Source organism: Lissotriton helveticus, chromosome 4_1, assembly GCF_964261635.1.
Source record: "Lissotriton helveticus chromosome 4_1, aLisHel1.1, whole genome shotgun sequence".
In the NCBI taxonomy this organism is placed as follows: Eukaryota; Metazoa; Chordata; class Amphibia; order Caudata; family Salamandridae; genus Lissotriton; species Lissotriton helveticus.
Window position 1 is genome coordinate 1,029,228,179 of NC_136063.1, and position 19,464 is coordinate 1,029,247,642.

At 42.3% G+C, this 19,464-nt stretch overlaps 1 protein-coding gene across 2 annotated transcripts in view; it reads right to left on the bottom strand.

The window, feature by feature from the left end:
- Positions 1–19,464, bottom strand: part of ADCY2 (adenylate cyclase 2) — a 1,840,236-nt gene that overhangs the window by 130,110 nt on the left and 1,690,662 nt on the right. For both annotated transcript variants that reach the window (XM_078687629.1, XM_078687630.1), the window contains exons 18-20: positions 19,092–19,238; positions 17,555–17,662; positions 2,395–2,509 (exon numbers count right to left, since the gene is read on the bottom strand). In XM_078687629.1, the coding sequence (XP_078543755.1) occupies positions 2,395–2,509; positions 17,555–17,662; positions 19,092–19,238 (370 nt within the window). The remainder of the gene's footprint in view (positions 1–2,394; positions 2,510–17,554; positions 17,663–19,091; positions 19,239–19,464) is intronic.

The following is a 19,464-nucleotide window of genomic DNA, read 5'->3' on the forward strand; positions in this document are numbered from 1 at the left end:
CAGGAAGGAGTATCACACGTCTTGGCAGAGTTCCCCAAAGTGAAAGAGATAAAGTTGCACATGGACCGATAGGTACAGCTGGTAGCCTTGTGACACAGGCAAATCACCTTTCATCTGAGGTCTAAGGTAGAAAAGGAGCTGGAGAAGCTAGAGGCATCAGGGATAATGGAGATAGTTTCCGTGACTACCCCATGGGTGTCCCTTGTTGCTGTTACCCAGAAGCCAAAGCAACCTGACGAGGTACCAATGTGCGTTGACATGAGTTCCCCCAATGTGGGGGTAGGAAGAGAGCATCACCTCACCCCAGGATCCAGTCTTGGCATCAGCTCAACATCCTGTTCTGGACAAATTACTTAATCTCCCTGTGCTTAAAAATGAACGTGCCCTTGTGTAATGTAACTGGTAGTCGTGTAAAATACTCCAAAACTTTTTTGGTCAAGTTCATGCTATGTAAAACTGCAACAAATCCTAGAGCGATGTTGTGTGTCTAGTGTTATTTTTGCCTCCATTGCTTTGCATGTCACCAAGCAAAATACTCAAGGAGTCCTGATGTATACCACCAGTGGGTTAGTGTCCTTACTGATCAGCAGAGTGTGTTGGAATTTCAAGATATGTTTAATCTTCCATGTGGTATTGGTGAAATGCACTTTTAAATACATAGGATACAGAGTGTGAGCATGAACATGTGAGCATGCTTTGGTGTCTCAATTGTCCATTTTTGATAATAGTGAAATTGACGATGTCATCATTTTGTTTGCACTACAGCTTTTTTCAAAAATTGATTTACTTATAGTGATACATGGAAAGGTATAGGTGGCTGGGAGTAACACAAAGGAATTCATATATTGAAACCCTAGTCACTGTGTAGATTAGGTTTTTATGGTATTGAAGTAAAGCTGCTAGATCATTCACATGACTGAATTAGGCTTGAAACATGTTGACATTCAGCTACCTTATAGTCACTTCTAGTAGGTAGCACCACATATTTTAAGATAAGCAGTAGGACTCAATCATTAAAATATTTCTGTAGGGCCCCTGTCCTATTTTTATCCTACTCTTTCATATATTTACTTTAACTCCTCCAATCTTAATTTACCCACACACTCACATTTCACCAGATGGCTTATAAAAAGATCTCCGGTAAAGATCCCCCATTGAGGGTGCCCGCGCCGGGCATTGCAGCACTGGCCCGACGTGGAGCAAAAGCCCTATTATGAAACATGACACCTACCTAGGTGTGTGAGGGCCTTTGTTCCTACAGAGTTATGCTCCCTACAGACTCTGTGGAACTTTACTGACCTGAGCAGACTAATTGTACTTACTAGGAATTGCATACCCCAATGATCATGATTAGCTAATCAGAGCATGTATGCTGGTTCTTTATGCACCCCGAGTCCCTCTCTCTTCGTATATACCACCCAAACTATTTGCTAGTCCACCCACATTCCATGTTGCAATTTTATAGCCTTCATTTGAGTTGAAACTGGTGTTACTGAAGGATGACAAATTATTTTGCGAGCTACTAGGACAAGTGTTATCAGCAGTATTATTCCCTGATCGTAAGAATTCGGTAACTAAACATGTACCAGGCAAGGGTGTCGTCTGTTAGGTTAATACCTGATAGATTCAAATCAGTATCCACCTTGTCATCCCTCAAGGAAGCGTCATCATTCACAGGGGAAAAACAGGAGTTTTGTCAGTTGTTATCTTGTGGAGCACTCTGTGCTTGAAACATGATGAATACAGCCAGGGCAGGCAGGGTGGAAAGTCTAAACCTAGAGCATTAGACATAATACGGGCAACATTATGTATAGGATGAATGTTATGTAGGTGCCTGTCTGAGATTCATTTTCAAGTCAGAAATGTTATCCAAAAAATAGGAGTAATTATCCAGCTTTCAAAGATGGCACTCTCTGAATCAAGCTCTTTTTTACATTGTTTCAGAAGTCTCCCTTATTTTCCATAGAATAATATATTAACTCCAAAATCCATAAGATGGATTTTCCCTTCTTTTCCTTTTAAAAAATAATGTTTATAGATGTATTAAAACATGGTCTATCTTAAAAAAATACAAATACGAGATGAGTAGTATCATTAATTAAATAGTATTTATCAATTCATGTCTTTTTATGGGGACACATGCATGGATTCTAGTTTAACCTCTGTCATTTGGCAGTAGTTTACCAATGCAAAGAATTGCTTAGTAACTTTGCATTGTCCATTATTAAGAAAAGATCCCAAGTGTCAGAATGTAAAATGATAATCAAAACCAGATGAGCTACTCCCACCTGACAAAGGACATCTTAAGTTTGCTGTGGATCTTGCTCTATAGCTGCCTTATGTTTTTTCACTGAGAGACATACCTTTGTCTTGAAGATATGGTTCCATACATACCTACTCGAAGCATGAAGTCATTGAATGAATGCTTGTTTATCACATCCAGCTTTGCAACCAGCGCAAAAGCAAATTCCAGCATTGTTCCAATGTGCATGTACTGCCTGTCTGGTTCCTGCATATGAAATACATAAATGAAAAAAATAAGTTAAAATAATTATATCTTACAACAAAGATGTCACAAAGAAACAAACCTTCCATTTGACTAACGAGCCTAATGCTTTTATGGTTATTTGTGCATACCGAATAAAGCTTAGATTAAATTGCCTAATGAGCCATCTATCATTTATGTTTGAAGCGGCATTAAAACAACAGAAACACTGCAGATCACTTAACTTTTACCTGGAGATTTTGCCTGCTTTCCCATATGAAGGAATTACTGGGGGAATCGGAATTAACTATTCTCCCATTGATTTTTCATTTCTTAGTGGACTCTCAGAGCTCAATTCGTAATGAACCAGAGTTTTCCCACTCCCGGGAGGTAACAGTTCCCCAGTATTGGTGGGTCTGCAAGTGGGTAACATACAACCCATTTACCAGATCACTCATACTGAGGGCCTTTGTGATTACATACTCTTCAATCTTTGTTATACATCCATGCCTAATCACCCTTAACCCCTTTGCTGCGGCGGCAATTCCGCCGCAGCTCTAGGTGGAGGGGGGCCGTACGGCGCTCCCATGCTCGTGACGGAACCGCTCCGTCACGAGCCTCGGGCGCGCTGTGCTTGTGACGGAGCGGTTCCGTCATGACCCCGCCCGCTCAATAGAACGTGCAGGCACAAAATCAGCGCCGTGCAGGCGCGCCGAGTGGGCCGTGACGGTACCGCTCTGTCACCAGCACAGCGCGATCGAGGCTGGTGACGGAGCGGTTCCGTCACCAGCATGGAAGGGGTTAAAGATGTTCTCTAGCCAGAGCGGGTTGGCAAACACTTTAGTTCATAGGTTGTTAATGCAAATACCAATGGGCAATTGGGGATTACATATTCACTAAACTGCAACAGCGCCAGAGCAGGAAAGAAAAGAACGCATTTTTGAAAACCTCACTTTCGGCATAACTGCGTAAATACCTCATCCCAATACAACTGACTCTCACTACTCAACATGAAGAAAGATTATGCCAACTAGAATCCTTAAATAAATGGATAACATTTACACCTTGCGATAAAATATGTATGTGCTGTCTTTGCCTTATCAACAAAAGTATTCTATTTTTGAATTAAGTAGGTGCAAATGTTCTTATCAATTATCACATCCCTTGGTAACATTCTCTACAGGGCTAATTATAGGTGATTATTATCTGAACTCAAGTCTAACATTTAATTCACTACTAATTGGTTTTAGGCCGTCTCAATTATTACTACAGAGGAATATTTGAAGAAATTTATTAGAAAATGTGTTTGTGCCTGCATTGCCTTACGGAAATCCACGGTTGGATGTGTGACTCATCTTTAAAACTTAACGGGTCAAAAACCGAAGTGATGCTCATGGGAAAGCAATGGGTGACCATCCCCCCAGCGGTCTGGCCAGACGTGTTCGGGGAAATACCCACCCCGCAACATGAAATAAAGACCCTAGGAGTATGGCTAGAACCCGAGCTTTCAATGAAGACGCAAGCGGCCAAAACTGCAGGAACCTGTTTTGGGCTTATGCGCACCACCCGCAAGATTCTCCCCCTACTCCCCCCTGCCTCCAGGAAACTACTAGTCCAAGGGCTCATACTGTCAAGATTGGACTACAGTAACATGGTCTACCTGGGAGCCCCGGAGGCCACACTGACTAAACTTCAACGAACACAGAATGCAGCAGCCCGTTTACTCATGAACCTTCCATCCAGAGTGTCAGCGAAACCTGCCATCAGGGCCTTGCACTGGCTCCCTGTGCGCCAAAGGGTGGAATTCAAAGCCATGTGCACGGCATACAAATTGATCAATGGAGGTGGCCCTTCGATCCTCAGCGAGCTGGTCACTCCCTATAAAGCACCTAGATCCCTGCGGTCCGAGAATGAGCACCTAGCCAACATTCCCAAATTTAGAAAGACACGTACGGGAGGTCGACGCTTCTCCGTGAAAGCCTCCACTGGATGGAACTCCCTCCCACGTACCCTTAGATTGGAATCCAATTATTTGGCTTTCAGGAAAAAATTGAAAACCCTTCTATTCCCTAAATAACTTCATCCCCCTCATTTCTTCCCCTCATCTGGATAACACTCCTCATAGCGCGGGGATGCCCTCGGGTCACCAGGCGCTTTATAAGTCGTTAAAATAAAATAAAATAAATTTTGTAGATGATGCATAGTGCAGCTCACCATGACCATTTTTATTTTTTTATCTATTGTCTTTTTTTCTTCATGAATTTCTTTGTAAAGTAATAACTTTATGCCAGAAGCAAGGGACAGTGGAATTAAAAGAAAATCTCATTAAAAAAAATCATTAACATAGAATTATGACTTTTTCTGTCAGTCTTTCTGGGCTCTGCCTCAATCATGGCTAAGCAGCCCCATACAGCATCTTATGGGCTGCACCTACTGCTGAAAGTTGTTCCCCTCCATCCCTTTAACAAACCTTTGTACAGCAGTTCAGACTTTTGTGACGTTCTATCGAAACAACATCAGCTGTAGCTGAAATGAAGACTCAAGATATTGTACGATATTACAGTGCTACTTAATTCTTTTCACTGGATAACATTGTACATCAATGTTTAAATGTGCAGCTGTAGACAGCAGTCACTACTTTTCAGCCAGTTACCTAACTCAACATTGACCTCCCCTCATAGCCAGAATGTGCTGAAACACAACACATAAAACAGGTCAAAAGTGCTTTTGATTCCTCTGGAATTAGAGCATAGGATACAAAGGTCCAGATTTAGAAAAATGTCACAGAATGCAAGGAACCACCCAAAGTGCTATACTGCATTGCGTGATAGGGAGGGAGCAGGAAGGCGCCATATCTACAGAGATATGGCACTATCCTGCTCTCTACCGAGTGTGGGTGCAGAATCATGCAGTCTAGTGCCACGCACATACCTTTGAACAGTAGTGCAAGTGTGTGTGCGTGATGCCTAGCATAGTATATATCTAGAAGGGTACCCTTCCAGTACAAAATACTTTGCCTGAATACATTTTTAAACTTTTACCACTTTGAATGTGTGCTGTAGTCTGCACCACACATGCAAAGTGGGAAAAATTAGGAGAAATTAAGCATTTCTCCTTTTAACGTCTACTTCAAAGTGGCATTATTTATTGGCGCAGAACCCTGTCTACTATTGTTAGAAGACATGATTTTGTCTCAAAAACAATAGTGGTTGCATGAGAATGCCCATGTACCATCCACTGAACGCCCCTATGATGAAGAGTAACCCAAAGCAGCGCTTTGACTTGATTCCCGTTACTTTTAAGGAACTTTCCAGCACAAAACATGTTTTGCAATGGAATCTAAATTTAAAAAAAATAATTTTGCACCGGTGATGGTTTTGTGATGCAAATTCAGAGCAAACTTTTTGTAAATGTGGGCCACAATTCATTGAGCTGTTCACAAGGCCTGTTGGACCTTGTAGGCAATATTAGGCCCTACACGGGAACTGGCGAAAGTGGTTTCCAGCTTTAGCAATATTTAAATATAAAATAGTACTACAACCCTCCAGTAACTTGGATAGCCACGCTCCTTCTTTCAAACTATGGGGCATACTTATGAAAATGTAATGTAACACAGTGCAGCAAGTCACCTTCCTGCTCCGTCTGACAAGGAATGGGCAAGAATGCACTGCATTTATTACAATATGGTGCATTCCTGTCCTTTTCCCAGTGCTGGTGCACAATGAGCTGCCTAGCACCAACGCAGGCACCCTTGCAGCATGGTGCAAGAATAGAGTGCCTGCGTTGTATGCAGGATTGGTTTTGTGCAGAAAGGGTTGCTTTCCTGCACAAAAATATCCTAACAGGTGTATTACTCTTTCTAGGAAGTAATGAGGAGAAATAAAGATATTTCTCCTTGTTATGCCTCCCCTGAGAAGCCGTATCTTTCTGGTGCATTCTCAGCTCTGCAGTCGAGCGAGTAGGGCACAGCCTGAATTAAAAGTGGCACCTCTAGTCATGTCAATCAGGAAAAAAAGCCACTCAAGACAATGATGTAGCACAAAATCCAATTTTCATTGTAGGGATGCATTATAATCACATGCGTAGACTGCATCCGCATATAATCTTTTGTAGTGTTAACCTGAGTGTTAGGATCTTGTAATGTAATAATATGAATGTCACGTGTGTAGGTCAAAACGTAGAATATATGAAGAATTCTGTAGAAAATTAAAATGTAAATAGCAGAGAGCACTAACACTGTTGTGCAACTGACAATTGTTTTATTATTAAATGTGTTTTTTAATCATATCATTGTATAAGTAGTTGAAAATATTAACTGTATATGTCTTAATTTCTATGTAACTTTGTAAGCTCATGCTCATTTCTCTTATGTTAGCTGAATATTGTAGGCCTGAAATGCCTTTCCCGTGGAAGCTCTTGCATTAGAAAATAATATTTGAATTCTGTGTGCATGTTAGATTCTGTTCTTTCTCACATTTATGTTGCAGGTGGAAAAAGTGCGGGGCATATCATCAAGGACCGGCGATAATTATCGCTAAGCGCACTTAGCACTAGGATAATTATCTCCGGGTAACGTGGAATATTATCGCTAAGAAAGCGTGCTATTAGCAACCCTTATCTCAAAAGCGATAATATTCCAAGCTCTAACTGCCAAATGTGAGATTATCGCTGGAAATCCAGCGATAATCTCACAAAGTTTGGCATTAGCTTGATGATAGGGCAAGGCATACATGATATCCACCTTACATAGGATATCATGGCTTAGTCAGTCTTGAAGCAGGCGTAAGAATAGTAGCGATAACAGAGTTTATCGCTACTTTCCCTGTCGCTCTGCAGGTTAGCGTGCCCATTGATAATTGGAGAAATGTCGCTTAGCAACATTTCTCCAGTTATGTCAGGGCTGGAACGCCTACTTTGCATCTCATTAGAGATGCAAAACTGGGCGTTCAGAAAACAGGCACTAATGCAAGGTTTCACAAGATAGCGTGACCTTGCTGATTAGGCGATATAATTATCATCGCTTTTCGTCCGAAAACGGATACAAAAGCAGCGATAATTTTTTATCGCCTCATTGGTGATATGCCCCTGCCTTTGTTAGCTAGAAAAATGTCTTTGTTGTAGTTAGGCAAGGAGAGAAGAGGTTACTTTGGGAGCTAATGCCGATAAGGAGAACTGTTGTACTTTCTCAATAGAGAGGGAGTGGGAATCAAGGTCATCATCCTAAACCGTCATCTCAAGGAAAAATACCTACAAGAATGTGGCTTCATAGGATGGCGTGACCTGAAATGCATCCTAGGAAGATACCTGAGATATTGGGACTATTGTAAGTAGGGAAAGAGATCACTTCTTCTCAGCCCTTTGGAGATAGAGCATCTTACAACGAGCTCTGACTCAGTAGCTTCATGCTACTTGACACAATAGAAGTAGAGAGACTTCTAAAGGAAGACTCCATATGCTGAAACCATAACTGCAAAATGCTTAACTAGGAATCTCATGTTAGTGCTAGTGTATGGACAGATTAATGCTTGATTTTCATGAATCTTCGATGCAGGGGAACTTGGATTCTTGTTCACTCATTTTTTGTATCCTGATTCTTGAATTAATCGTCTTATGTATGCTGCATTGCCGAAACTTTATTTTGAGATTTGGTTTTGTATTGGTCCCAATGTATTTCTACATCTATATTTTGTTTTTGTTTTTGGCTTTATAATAAAATAGCTAACTTTATTCAGTTGTCTGTGATTATTCTTGGCTCTAGAGAACCACAATTGGATTGAGTGATATTACTAACAAACTTGTTTCCCCTATTATTTCATGCTGAGAAAAAGTACCATCAACTATCTAAAGCATGTTCATCCTGCTCCTTAAACAACACATGATAAAACTCCCTGTATAACAGCACCAACACAGCAGCAGCGGAAAACAGGAACATCTCACACCACAGGTAACACATTCATTTTTAAAAACGTAGTTAAAAGCAGTATTTCGGCAAGAGCAGAATTAAATGAGGCGCATACCAAAACTTGAGATTACGGTTGCTGAATACAGGACAAATGATAAAACTACCCTCACAAAACAAAGAACATACCTGACATGAGGTAAACATTTTCTCTTGACACAAATATGAACAAGATTACAATTCATTTAACTCTTGCATCCAACTCTGGAAGGTTGGTGGCCTAAATCGCTATAAATCTAAGGTGGGTGGACAGTGAAGTCTGTTGGAGTTAAGCCTAGTTAAAAAAGACAATATTGTTGTCAGCTGAGTTGCAAAATGTAACTGAGTTGGTTACTCTCCTTATATAGGTGACCCTAAAAAGGGGAAAACAATGTTTTATTGTATTCTTGTAAAATGTATAGAAGAATATAAAATGTATTACTATCTCTGTTAACTTATTTCTACAAGGACAGAGGCTTGAGACCGGTTACTGCTAATGATTTCTCTATAAACTCTGTAATCCCCGAGGTGAGAGTACACCTAACCTACATTGAACATAACTGGTTAGAACATGATTTCTAAATATGGTTCACACCATCTACGTAGCTTATTGGTAACGCGAGTCTTTCTCATACTTGAGTATACGGTGGAATTCTAGTTTGGACTTGACAACTCAGCCCCATTATTCTAATCCCACTAACCTTCTATTACCTTTGCACGTACCATAATGGAAATGCCACAGGTCTAGGAGTTGGAAAGAGTAGTACACAATTGCAATGTGCTGAATCCCAGGGTGATTCGCTGCTTAAGACCTACCTAACAATACCTGTTTGCATGTTTAAGAGGGGCCCATCAGTGATCGTTGAGAGATGAAAACAATGCAGTAGTAGGCATAAGGAAGCAAGGTGACCAAATAACTAGTATGCCAATTCTGGTATGGGAGGATAAGGTGGAAGTAAACATGGGAAATAAAGAGATTAATTTATCAAGAGATTTCATGCAAGGACCAACACCCCACAGTTGCTGAGCCACGAGAGTCCTGCAGTCAAAGGATTTTCATTGTAAGCTATCAGGGAAGCCTAAATCGTACATTCCACAATTTTCTTACTCAAGGTGCCCAGACCTATGAAGAACTATGGGTGAGCATTTTAGGTTTTTGAATTTGATGGAACCACTTTCAAGAGAATTGTTATTTGTTTCACTCTTTACATGGTCCTACCACCAAGATCGTGCACTTCAATACATTTATTTCCAAGTTGGTTGTGATGAAGAATCTTTCAAAATCAGATATTAACTTGGCTAGCCTGGTCTCAGTACGAGTTGAGAGAACTTAAGCAGCAATTGAGTAGGGCTCTGCAATCTGACAAATCACTCGATCTGTCTTTAGAAACAAATAAAATAAGTGGAGTAGTGTAATTTTGGCTCCGTCCTTACACATCACAACTACCCAATGCATATGTGCATTTAGCACTACATATTTACAAGCATTTGAAGCTAGGGGACCTGTTTGCTGCTCTGCTAGAAGTGTCCTTTTTTCTTATTTCAAGCTCCTATTGCCCATCTGGGATGGACAGCTACTGAATGGTTATTAATTAGATACATAGAAACAAGAATGAGAGGCAACAAAACAAAATTTGCATGTAGAATTAGAATTTAATACATCAAGAAGGAGTCAAAGAAATATTTTTAGTTGATTCTGTGATTGTTTAATTGGTTCTTTATTCACCAAGCATAGATAGATGCAGCCAATGTGTTTCACCCTGTTACTTGCTTCATCAGGGTAAAACCAGGTGTCTAGCCAGACACAGGAATAAAATAGATGTGTCAAAGTGAATGATAGATCATTATTCCACAAAGGATTTTATAGCCATAATGAACTTCGAGTTCTGTGAGTTACTGGTCAATAAGCAGACAAAGTAGTATGCCACTGTTGTGGGAAGAAACCTTCATTCATGTGCACACTGCATGAATGCCGAACACATGTTATTTTTACCCCCAGTTATGTAGCCATATTTGTGACCCTTGTATCCCCAAAGGCAGACACACTATTGACAACAATTTTGGTTTTCGGCTGGTTGGGTTTATACCCTGAGATCAGCCCAAATGCTGCTGCTTCTTTTCCTATTTCATTAACTGCAGTTTGGGCATCTGCTGTAACAACTGCCAAGTCATCCGCGTAAGCTAGGATTTTTTCTCCCGCTCCTGAAATCTCATTTGTTTTGATTGCGCAATTTCCTTTTATTCTTTGTATCATAGGGTCAATATATATGGCGAAAAGTAAGGGAGAGCAGGGACACCCATATCGGGTTCCTCATGAAATCTGTATTGGTTCCGTATACTCCCCATTTACTCTAACGTAAGCCACCAGACTATTGTATAGACCCCAAATTGCCTTTATAAATCCTTTTCTTAGCCTGTGTCGCTTGAGGGAGCCCCACAAGTAGTCCCAGGAGTAAAATGAGTACTATAGGGTCTCCTGAGACTGCTGCTGCATCGAAGAGTGTTATTACCCTACGAACATGTACAGTGCTTCCCCTTCCGAGTATGAACCGATGCTGGCATGGGTGGATTACATTACTAATGAAAGAACTTAAATGAGTGGCAAATATTTTGGAAAAAAATGTGGAGTCACTGTTCATAAGAGTGATGGGTCTATATGATCCAGGTTTTATCAGGGGTTTAGCATTTAAAAGGAAAACGACTATTCCGCCTGAGCTCAGGACTCTGGTATTGAAATCCCACCTTGCGCTTGTCTAAACATTCCTATCATGTCCCTTTTAAGTAAATGGAAACATTTTTTGTAAAACTCCAAGGGAATCTGATCTAGCCCCACCGCCTTACCTGATGGAAGACTCATCCGGGCATTATATATTTCCTCCCCTGATACGATCATTTCCATAAGGTCTATAACCTGAGTGGCAAATTGCTCTATTTGAATATCATTCAGATATTCACTAACTGAGTGACGGGACAGCTCACTTTCCTCCTGGTCCAGATCACTATAATATTTTATGAAATACTTCTTTTACGGCAATAGCTTCTTTGATCACATTCCCGTCTTTGTCCTGTATCTCCACTATCTCCCCATCACCCTTTTGTGTCTTGTCCAAACTGCCAGCATGTGCCCTACTTGCTCGGTGAGTTCATAGCCCCCTCGCACCATGCAATATTTTTTTCAGCCGCCTTAGTCAAAGAGATTTCCCCAATCGCAGCTTTAGTCACCACAATTTTATGTGTCAAAACTTCTAATGAGGCACCTTGTACTTTTGCCCTAGTAAACTCCTCTTCTAAACAGCCATCCCTTCATACAGTGTGTTAACTCGCTCTATTTCGTTTTTCCTCTTTCTGGCACTATAACTAAGTATCTCGCCTCTAACCCCAGCTTTAAATGCATCCCACACCACCCCACTGCTTGTACTGTCCCTATTTGTTTCCAAAAATACCTTGATCCAGATATTCATATGTACAATATAGCCTGGGTCCTTTAACAGAACTCTCTCAAATGTCCAAGGTGTTTTTTTCCCATTCTCTACCCCCCTGAGTTTAAGGGTTAATACTAAGGGGTTGTGGTCTGAGAACACTCTGGGGTACTTTTCTATAGTACAATCTATTGCCAAATGGGATGAGGTAAAAACATAGTCAAGTTGTGCTACAAGTTTGTGCGATGCGGAGTCGTATGTGCTCCCAGGATCAGAGGCTCTGGTCAGGGCCCATATATCTGCCAGGCCGTTATCTTGGATCAATGACAGCAGGCCCTGCAAGCCTTATTTTTATGGCCTGTATATTTGCGGGTACCCCTATCCCATCTAATGCCCAATCCATAAATGTTTACGTCACCACATAGTATGACTGGTGTTCCTCGTGAATCCAGCTCTGAGTTCACCTTCAGTAAGACCTCCGGGTCATACACTTGGAGATCCATATACTGAGCAGAGGGTGAAACTAGCTTCACGGCAGCAGCCTTCTACCATCACCCATCGTCCAAGTTTGTCAGCCTGCCAATTGTTCCATTTTACATAACTCCTCCATGACAATATAGCAGCCCCTGGGCTTCTGGCCCCCTGCAGTGTATTCACAACTAAATTATAGCCATGCTGCTCCATTAGTTTAGCCCTGGAACCCTCAATGTGTATCTCCTGTAGGCACAAGATATCAGCCCTAAGCCTTTTCAATTCTATTGCAATCCTTTGCCTTTTATTTGGATTAATCAAACCGCATGCATTAATTGATTATATTCGTATTTCCATCATGTGATGTTCAGAAAAGTGTTCCCTAGTTTTATATCTCCCCGAGTTGACATTCATTCCATTTGTTTCATACCTGTGTTGTTTACAACTGGATTATATCCCCTATGATCCCCATGAACCAATTTCCCCCTCTTGTTTTCCTCCCCTCCCTCTCCCAGTAACACCCTCCAAGCCCTCCCTCCCCCTGCTCTCCCTCCACCCTATCCCCGCCCGAACCCCCCAAAATGGAGCAAATGAGTCACAATGGGACCCATGTGATGTCGCCTGTATGGCCGCCCCAGATGCCCCCATGCCCAATCCCCCCGCTCCAGTACATTAATCAGCTTCACGATGGTATACCGTCTGCACCCACTTGTGAAATTCAAAGCGAGTGCGTAGTAATAATTCAGGAAAAGACAAAACAAAAACACACACCCCATATTTTCTGCTATTTTCTGCTATTTCCTGCTATTTTCTACGGAATATTATTTCACCCTTCCCACATTCCATTTTCCTCAGATAATACCCACATGTGTACCCTCATCACCTAGTCTCTGAGTGTCGAAAACAGCCCACTTTATTTTTCTGTTGCCCCAGCCGCCCCCTGTCCTCTTGTCTCCTGTAGCTCCTTCAGGTACACTTGAGCCTACATTTCTGATGTCAGCACCCTGACTTTTCCTCTGTGTATAATTTTAATGCGTGCAGGGTTCAGCATAAGGCTTCGGCGCCAAGTGCCTGAAATGGAGAGATTAGTTGATATAATCTCCACCGCCTTTCCACCCTAGTGTGGCAAAAGTGTGGGCTTGCGAAGAAAGTGTGACCATTATGAGATCTTTTTGCGTCCAGTCTTGCCTTATCTTAGATGGACTGCCAAAGGAGGAAATTCCCAAAGAAAACTAGGATTGCTCTGGGCCATTCAGATTGCCCTGCCGTGGTATTTTTTCCTCAGGGTCAGTGAGAGGCGATAAGCCCGCTGAATCTCAGTGTCCAAATTCCAGTTTGACAACTCGGGGAAGGCTCCTTTCAGTAGATTTACCATAAAAGTTCTTACATCGCTGCCTCCGCTATTTTCCGCAATCCCTAGAAATTGTAAGTTGTTTTGGCGCTGGCGATTTTCAAAGTCTTCAAGTATCCACATCATGTCGCCTGCCTGTTTCTCCTGGAAGTCCTTATGTTCCTGTATCTTTCCTAGTTCACCCTCGAGAGTGGCTGTTCTTTTCTCGCCCTGTGATACCCTCTCTTGGATTTCTGAGCACATTTTGCTCACCTTCCTGACGAGCCCTGTACTTTCTTTGTATCCTGGTGTGCTCTGTGATGTCCTTGGCGAGCTTCCCCTTGCATTTGTTTGAGAGTAGCTTAAATTAACACCATCGAAGGAACAGCATTAGAGGCAGGAGAAGCACTCGATGACATTTGGGTCTGGCCTAACGAACCTTTGCTGTAAACCTGACTTGTGGCAGAATAATCCCATTTTAGTTTATGAGTGGTTTCAACATTACTATCCAATCCCTGACTTTTCCCCCTAGCTTTTGATCTGTGTTTTAGGGTAGCTACCGTATCCCGGCTTATGTTAGTTGAAGAATCATCAGTCCCTGATTCGTCTTCCATGTACCCAGGAGAAGACGTTGAAAGCTCCGACCCATCTGTGAGGGAAAAAAACAATTCTCCCCCCACAATCCGCAGAACCTGGTTAAATTATACAGCAAAGAGAAATGGTTCTGTAGTGTTTGCCAACTAATTTGTACACGGTAATGAATACTCGGGAAACATTTATGAGCAACACACCAAAATAATAGTAAACTCAGCCCTTTCTTTGACAGTAAATAGTATCTTTACTATACAGGACTTTAAATTAGCTGTCAAGTGACCAGATACATAAACAAAGATTGTACAATGCTCAAGTGTGTCTTGAGTGACTTTAAGTGATTAGTGACTGTAGTGCTGTACAAAAAGTGATAACAAAGACATGTGGACATAAACAATTGCAAGCACTTTCTTGATGGACAGATCCAATTTTACAAGCATATCACGCTAGCATGGAATTTCCTTTCCAGTTCGGTTTAGCGGATTGTATTGACTGGTGGAGACAATAACGTCGACGTTTCGACCCTAGGGGATGGTGCTGGATATTATTTGCATCCAGTGCGGGTCTTCATCAGGACAGGGGGTGGGGCGGGGACAGCCATTCGGAGAGGAATGCTCGATGATTGGTATCCTCTGGAGGCAGTATTGCGGGAGGTGTCAGCCGACACCTAAAACGCACACTGATAGGTCGGCGTCTAAATATTTCCAAGTTTCACCATCCGGTTGAAGTTCACGGAGGGTCGTCGTACGTCCGAGTCGATTTGGGAATCGACTCGGGCGTACGAGGACGTCTCGCACATCAGATCAAATCTAGTATCGCCACTTTTCCTTTGGACTTTGAGAGGTATAGACCTTTATGCTTACCCCTTTTATTCTTTGCTGAGTGTGACTTAGACAAACACTTACTTCCCTATCCCTAGACGATGCTTGACTGAGCTTCTAAAATGTCCCAACTTTTTGAGACTCCTTTAGATTAAATCACATTTAATAGTTTTAGACTCTAGATTTGAGGACTTTGGATAATACTCATGTTTAAGAGAGAAGATCGAAGATTCTCCTCTGAGCATCAGCTTCTGTTGTTAATTCTTTGTATTGCTGTGACTGAACTTCTTGCTGGTCTCATACCGATGCGCCTGAACTTCTTTAGGAGGGATGGCTATACAGTTGTTATTTTGTGCCTTTACAGCATTGTATTGAGATTGATTTACATTAACCTAACTACTAACTTGTAATAAATCTTCTTTACTTTATTTGCAGATTCCTGGTTCTTATTGTGCAGCCAAATGGGTTACACCGTTGGGTATATATGTTTGACCGCATGTATGTCATTACATCGCATAACAATACCACGCATGCCATTACAACGCAAAGGTATGCGTGGTAAAGCAATACTTGTGCTTAAAGTTTGTAAGGTAAGTGACTCTAACCTACCCCCGCACAACCCTCTTCCGACCCCCAGTCCTCTCCCTACAATAACACTACACTACCCTGCACGACCCCCCACACTACCCTTAAACACTACACTACACAAACACTACCCTAAACCCTAAAACACTACACTACACAAACACTACAAAACTACCCTACACCCTAAAACACTACACTACACAAACACTACAACACTAGCCTAAAACACTACCCCCAGCACGACCCTACCCCAGTCCGGTCCCTACACTGACACACTACCCTGCATGACCCTACCCAGCATGACCCCCCCGACACTACCCTAAAACACCACACTAGACAAACACTACAATACCCTAAACGCAAAAACACTAAACACACAAACACTATAACACTACCCTAAACCCTAAAACACTACACTACAACACTACCCTAAACCCTAAAACACTACCTCCAGCACGACCCTGCCCCTACCCCCAGTCCGGACCCTACACTGAAACACTACCCTGCACGACCCCCCGACACTACCCTAAAGCCCTGCACTACACAAAAACTACAACACTACCCTAAACCCTAAAACACTTCACTACACAAAATTCCGGCGGGAGACTGGGTTTGTGTTGGGGAGTAGGAAGTAGTGGCGCTCTGCGCAGTATGATACCGTAGCTGAGAATAGTGTGCAGTAAGCACACGGTGCCACAGGATAGGGGAACACAAACCCTTCGGAAAAGAGGCCCCTAAGTATGGTCTAGACAAATCTAGATCAAATGTACTGAGAAGTGGTTCCTGTGCACACGCACGTTTGGTAGATGGTCCGATTGTGCGGACTACGTTAACTACTTATGTAGAGTAAAGGTTAAAAAAGGAAGAAGCGTAAGATTCAAATTTCTTGTGAAAAAAGTCTTTATAAGTCAAATAGTGGACAGTACAGTGAAGGAGTAGCAAGCCGACACGTGTTTCGTCACACCGTGAAGGAGATGTGACTCATCAGGGCTGTAGGGCTACAAGGAGGAGGTATCGATGGAATGAAAGGTACGGTTGAAATGATGTCCGCCTTGAACACGCGTTTCGAGAGCGTGTGGTGAACAATTGCCTGGTGTCGGCAAAAATTAACAGGGCCACTAGCGTCCTGAAAGGGCGGCTGAATGTGAAGGGTGCACACAGGGTCCGAGCGTCCTATTGCTGAGATGTGGTATCCGGGTAACACTACAACACTACCCTAAACCCTAAAACACTACACAAACACTACAACACTACCCTAAACCCTAAAAACACTATGCCCAGCACGACCCTGCCCCTACCCCCAGTCCGGACCCTACACTGAAACACTACCCTGCACGACCCCCCGACACTACCCTAAACCCTAAAACACTACACTACACAAACATTACAACACTATAACAAAAGTAACCGCCACCCTAAGCGCAATCCCCCTTACCTCACTCTCCTCGTGGTTCCTCTCTCCTGCGGTGCACGGCGTTCCGAGGAAACAGCCTCAGTTTTCTCACAACAACGTGGATAGCCATTACATTGCATGCGTTGTAAAAGCGCATGGGATGTAATGGTGTGCGTAGTGATGGCTACGCGTTTTCACATTGCATGCGTTGTAATGCATGCAATGTAATGGTATTGCATGGTAAAATCAGCGTTGTTGCTGTTTTCCTGTTTGACCAAGTGCTAACCCCCACCACCTCTCAGTCGCATAAAAAAAAAATATATTAATAGTAGGAGGTTGGTCCAGTGCTGAATCACAAGCTAGTCTCTGTTTAGACCTCTGCCAATGCCGCTTCAACTCTTTCTGTACAGCGCGTTGTTTGAGTGCATTGTGGATTTGCTAGACTCCAACTATATGCCTAACATCTACTGATGCCAATAGTGTTGCTATTCCACAGCTTATGACCAACAAAAATAGCATACCTGGCTGTATTCTTGGTTTGGAGTTGCGCTCAGTCCGGTGGCTGCCATGTATGTGCTCCCAATCGTCTTGATCTTTTCAACTCCACTAAATTTCGGTTTAGATAACAACTAGGAAGGAACAACAGTTAATCATTCACCGTACAAAAAAACTGAGGTGCAGCATAGAGGAAAACGCCATACATTTATTTTATCTGTTCCGCAATTTAGAGCTATCGCAAATACATTGCTGGTTGGACTATTAAAAATGAAACATATCAATTACCTCACTGGACCACAAGTAGTCCATATTAAATGCCTAGGGCTCTGGACTCTTATGCAGAGTAGACCTGCAACAGCAGTGGTTGCCCTTAAGTTGAAGGTTCTGCCTGTTATAGAGAGCCTATAGGAGCTGAGAACTTTTGAACTGGCTTCAGACCCAAATATAGGTTTCATATCAGGGATTCAAGACAATAAATACATTGTGGATTGTTACCAGGGCTGATGGATATCCTACTCGCCTTCAACCCCTTCGCCTTCATGTGCCAATACTTAGCAGATAGCAAGTAGTGTCACACAAAATGTGGTGAGAACATTGACATTCCTGTAAATTGTGCTTTTACTTGTTAAGTGTCAGCACACAGCACTCAATCAAACCAGTTCATGGACATATACATGCCTTGGTCCAAGCAGCGATCCTTCTAATCGATGGAGGTCCCTGCTGGACGACAAAAGTATACAATATGCCCCTGAATATAGCTGACATGCGAAGTCATTTCTCATAAATACAATAAACATTGTGCTACTTATAAGTGTTTTTATTTATTTACTTTTGCCAGTGCTTGATTTGTAAAATATTGAGTGCCGGTGCCTAAGGCCCTACTCCAACAATGCCATTAAAAATAAGCGCACCAAATATGAAGGCTGCATAGTTTGAATTCACCTTGTGCCTCTTTAATCCACTACTAGTAACTGCTGCTTCTTTATCCCACACTTGCTGTCCCTGCTATCTCTTCCTCTGTCTTTTCACTTTATGTGTTTTCCCCTCCTTTTTCCCTCATCAGTACTTGATGAGGGAAAATAAGAGTCAGTCCCCTAAAACGAGTGCCAGTGGACCCCACCAGCAACCACTGCCTGAAATTAAGCACTGACTGTTGCATTTTAATTGTGTTTTGTACAGAACCGTTTTGCTCCAAAAAGATTTTGTTATTAAGAACTACTGCGGTATGACACTGGCAGAGGAAACATTCTCCCCTGTCTGTGTCACGTTGCAGTAGTGAATATCCTTCTTCAGAAATGGCTGCGGGGAAAACAAGAAGCCTGAGGCTAAGGCACGCCCTTTTCTTTCGCCCCACCCCGGAGTACAGGTCTGGACAGGATCACCCTTGGGGAAATCAGCAGAGCTCTACTCACGAAGTTAGACGGGATATAATAATGCTAATTCCCAAAGCAAATTAAGGTCACGTGTCTTTATACAACATCAAAGTTCGAAGACCAACAAATCAAACAAAGGCATCCTTATATAATAAAATGTTGCAAAACTTCCTATTTCGTCACTTACATCATCGAAGTCAGCAATGATTTCATTGAGTAGTCTTAGGCATTCCAGGCCTTCCTTGTTGACATCAGATTCGGTGTAAAACTCTTTGAAATCAGGAATGGAGGCGAACATTACACAAACACAGTCGTATGACTGATGATAAAGATCCTGTACAAGATAAAGAAAAAAAATAGATGAGATAAACATGAACCTCCACCTGCTTACCTTATTCTGTGCTTTAGCAAGGGTTCCATGCACCCTAATGCAAGCAAGGAACATTCCCCTTCGTCCACTGGTCAGAAAGTAAAAGTCTGATTTTATTGGGGGGAGAATTAGCTCCCTTGGGCTCTGGGACCGGTGCCACTGGTTGTGCCACACTATTGATAACCACACC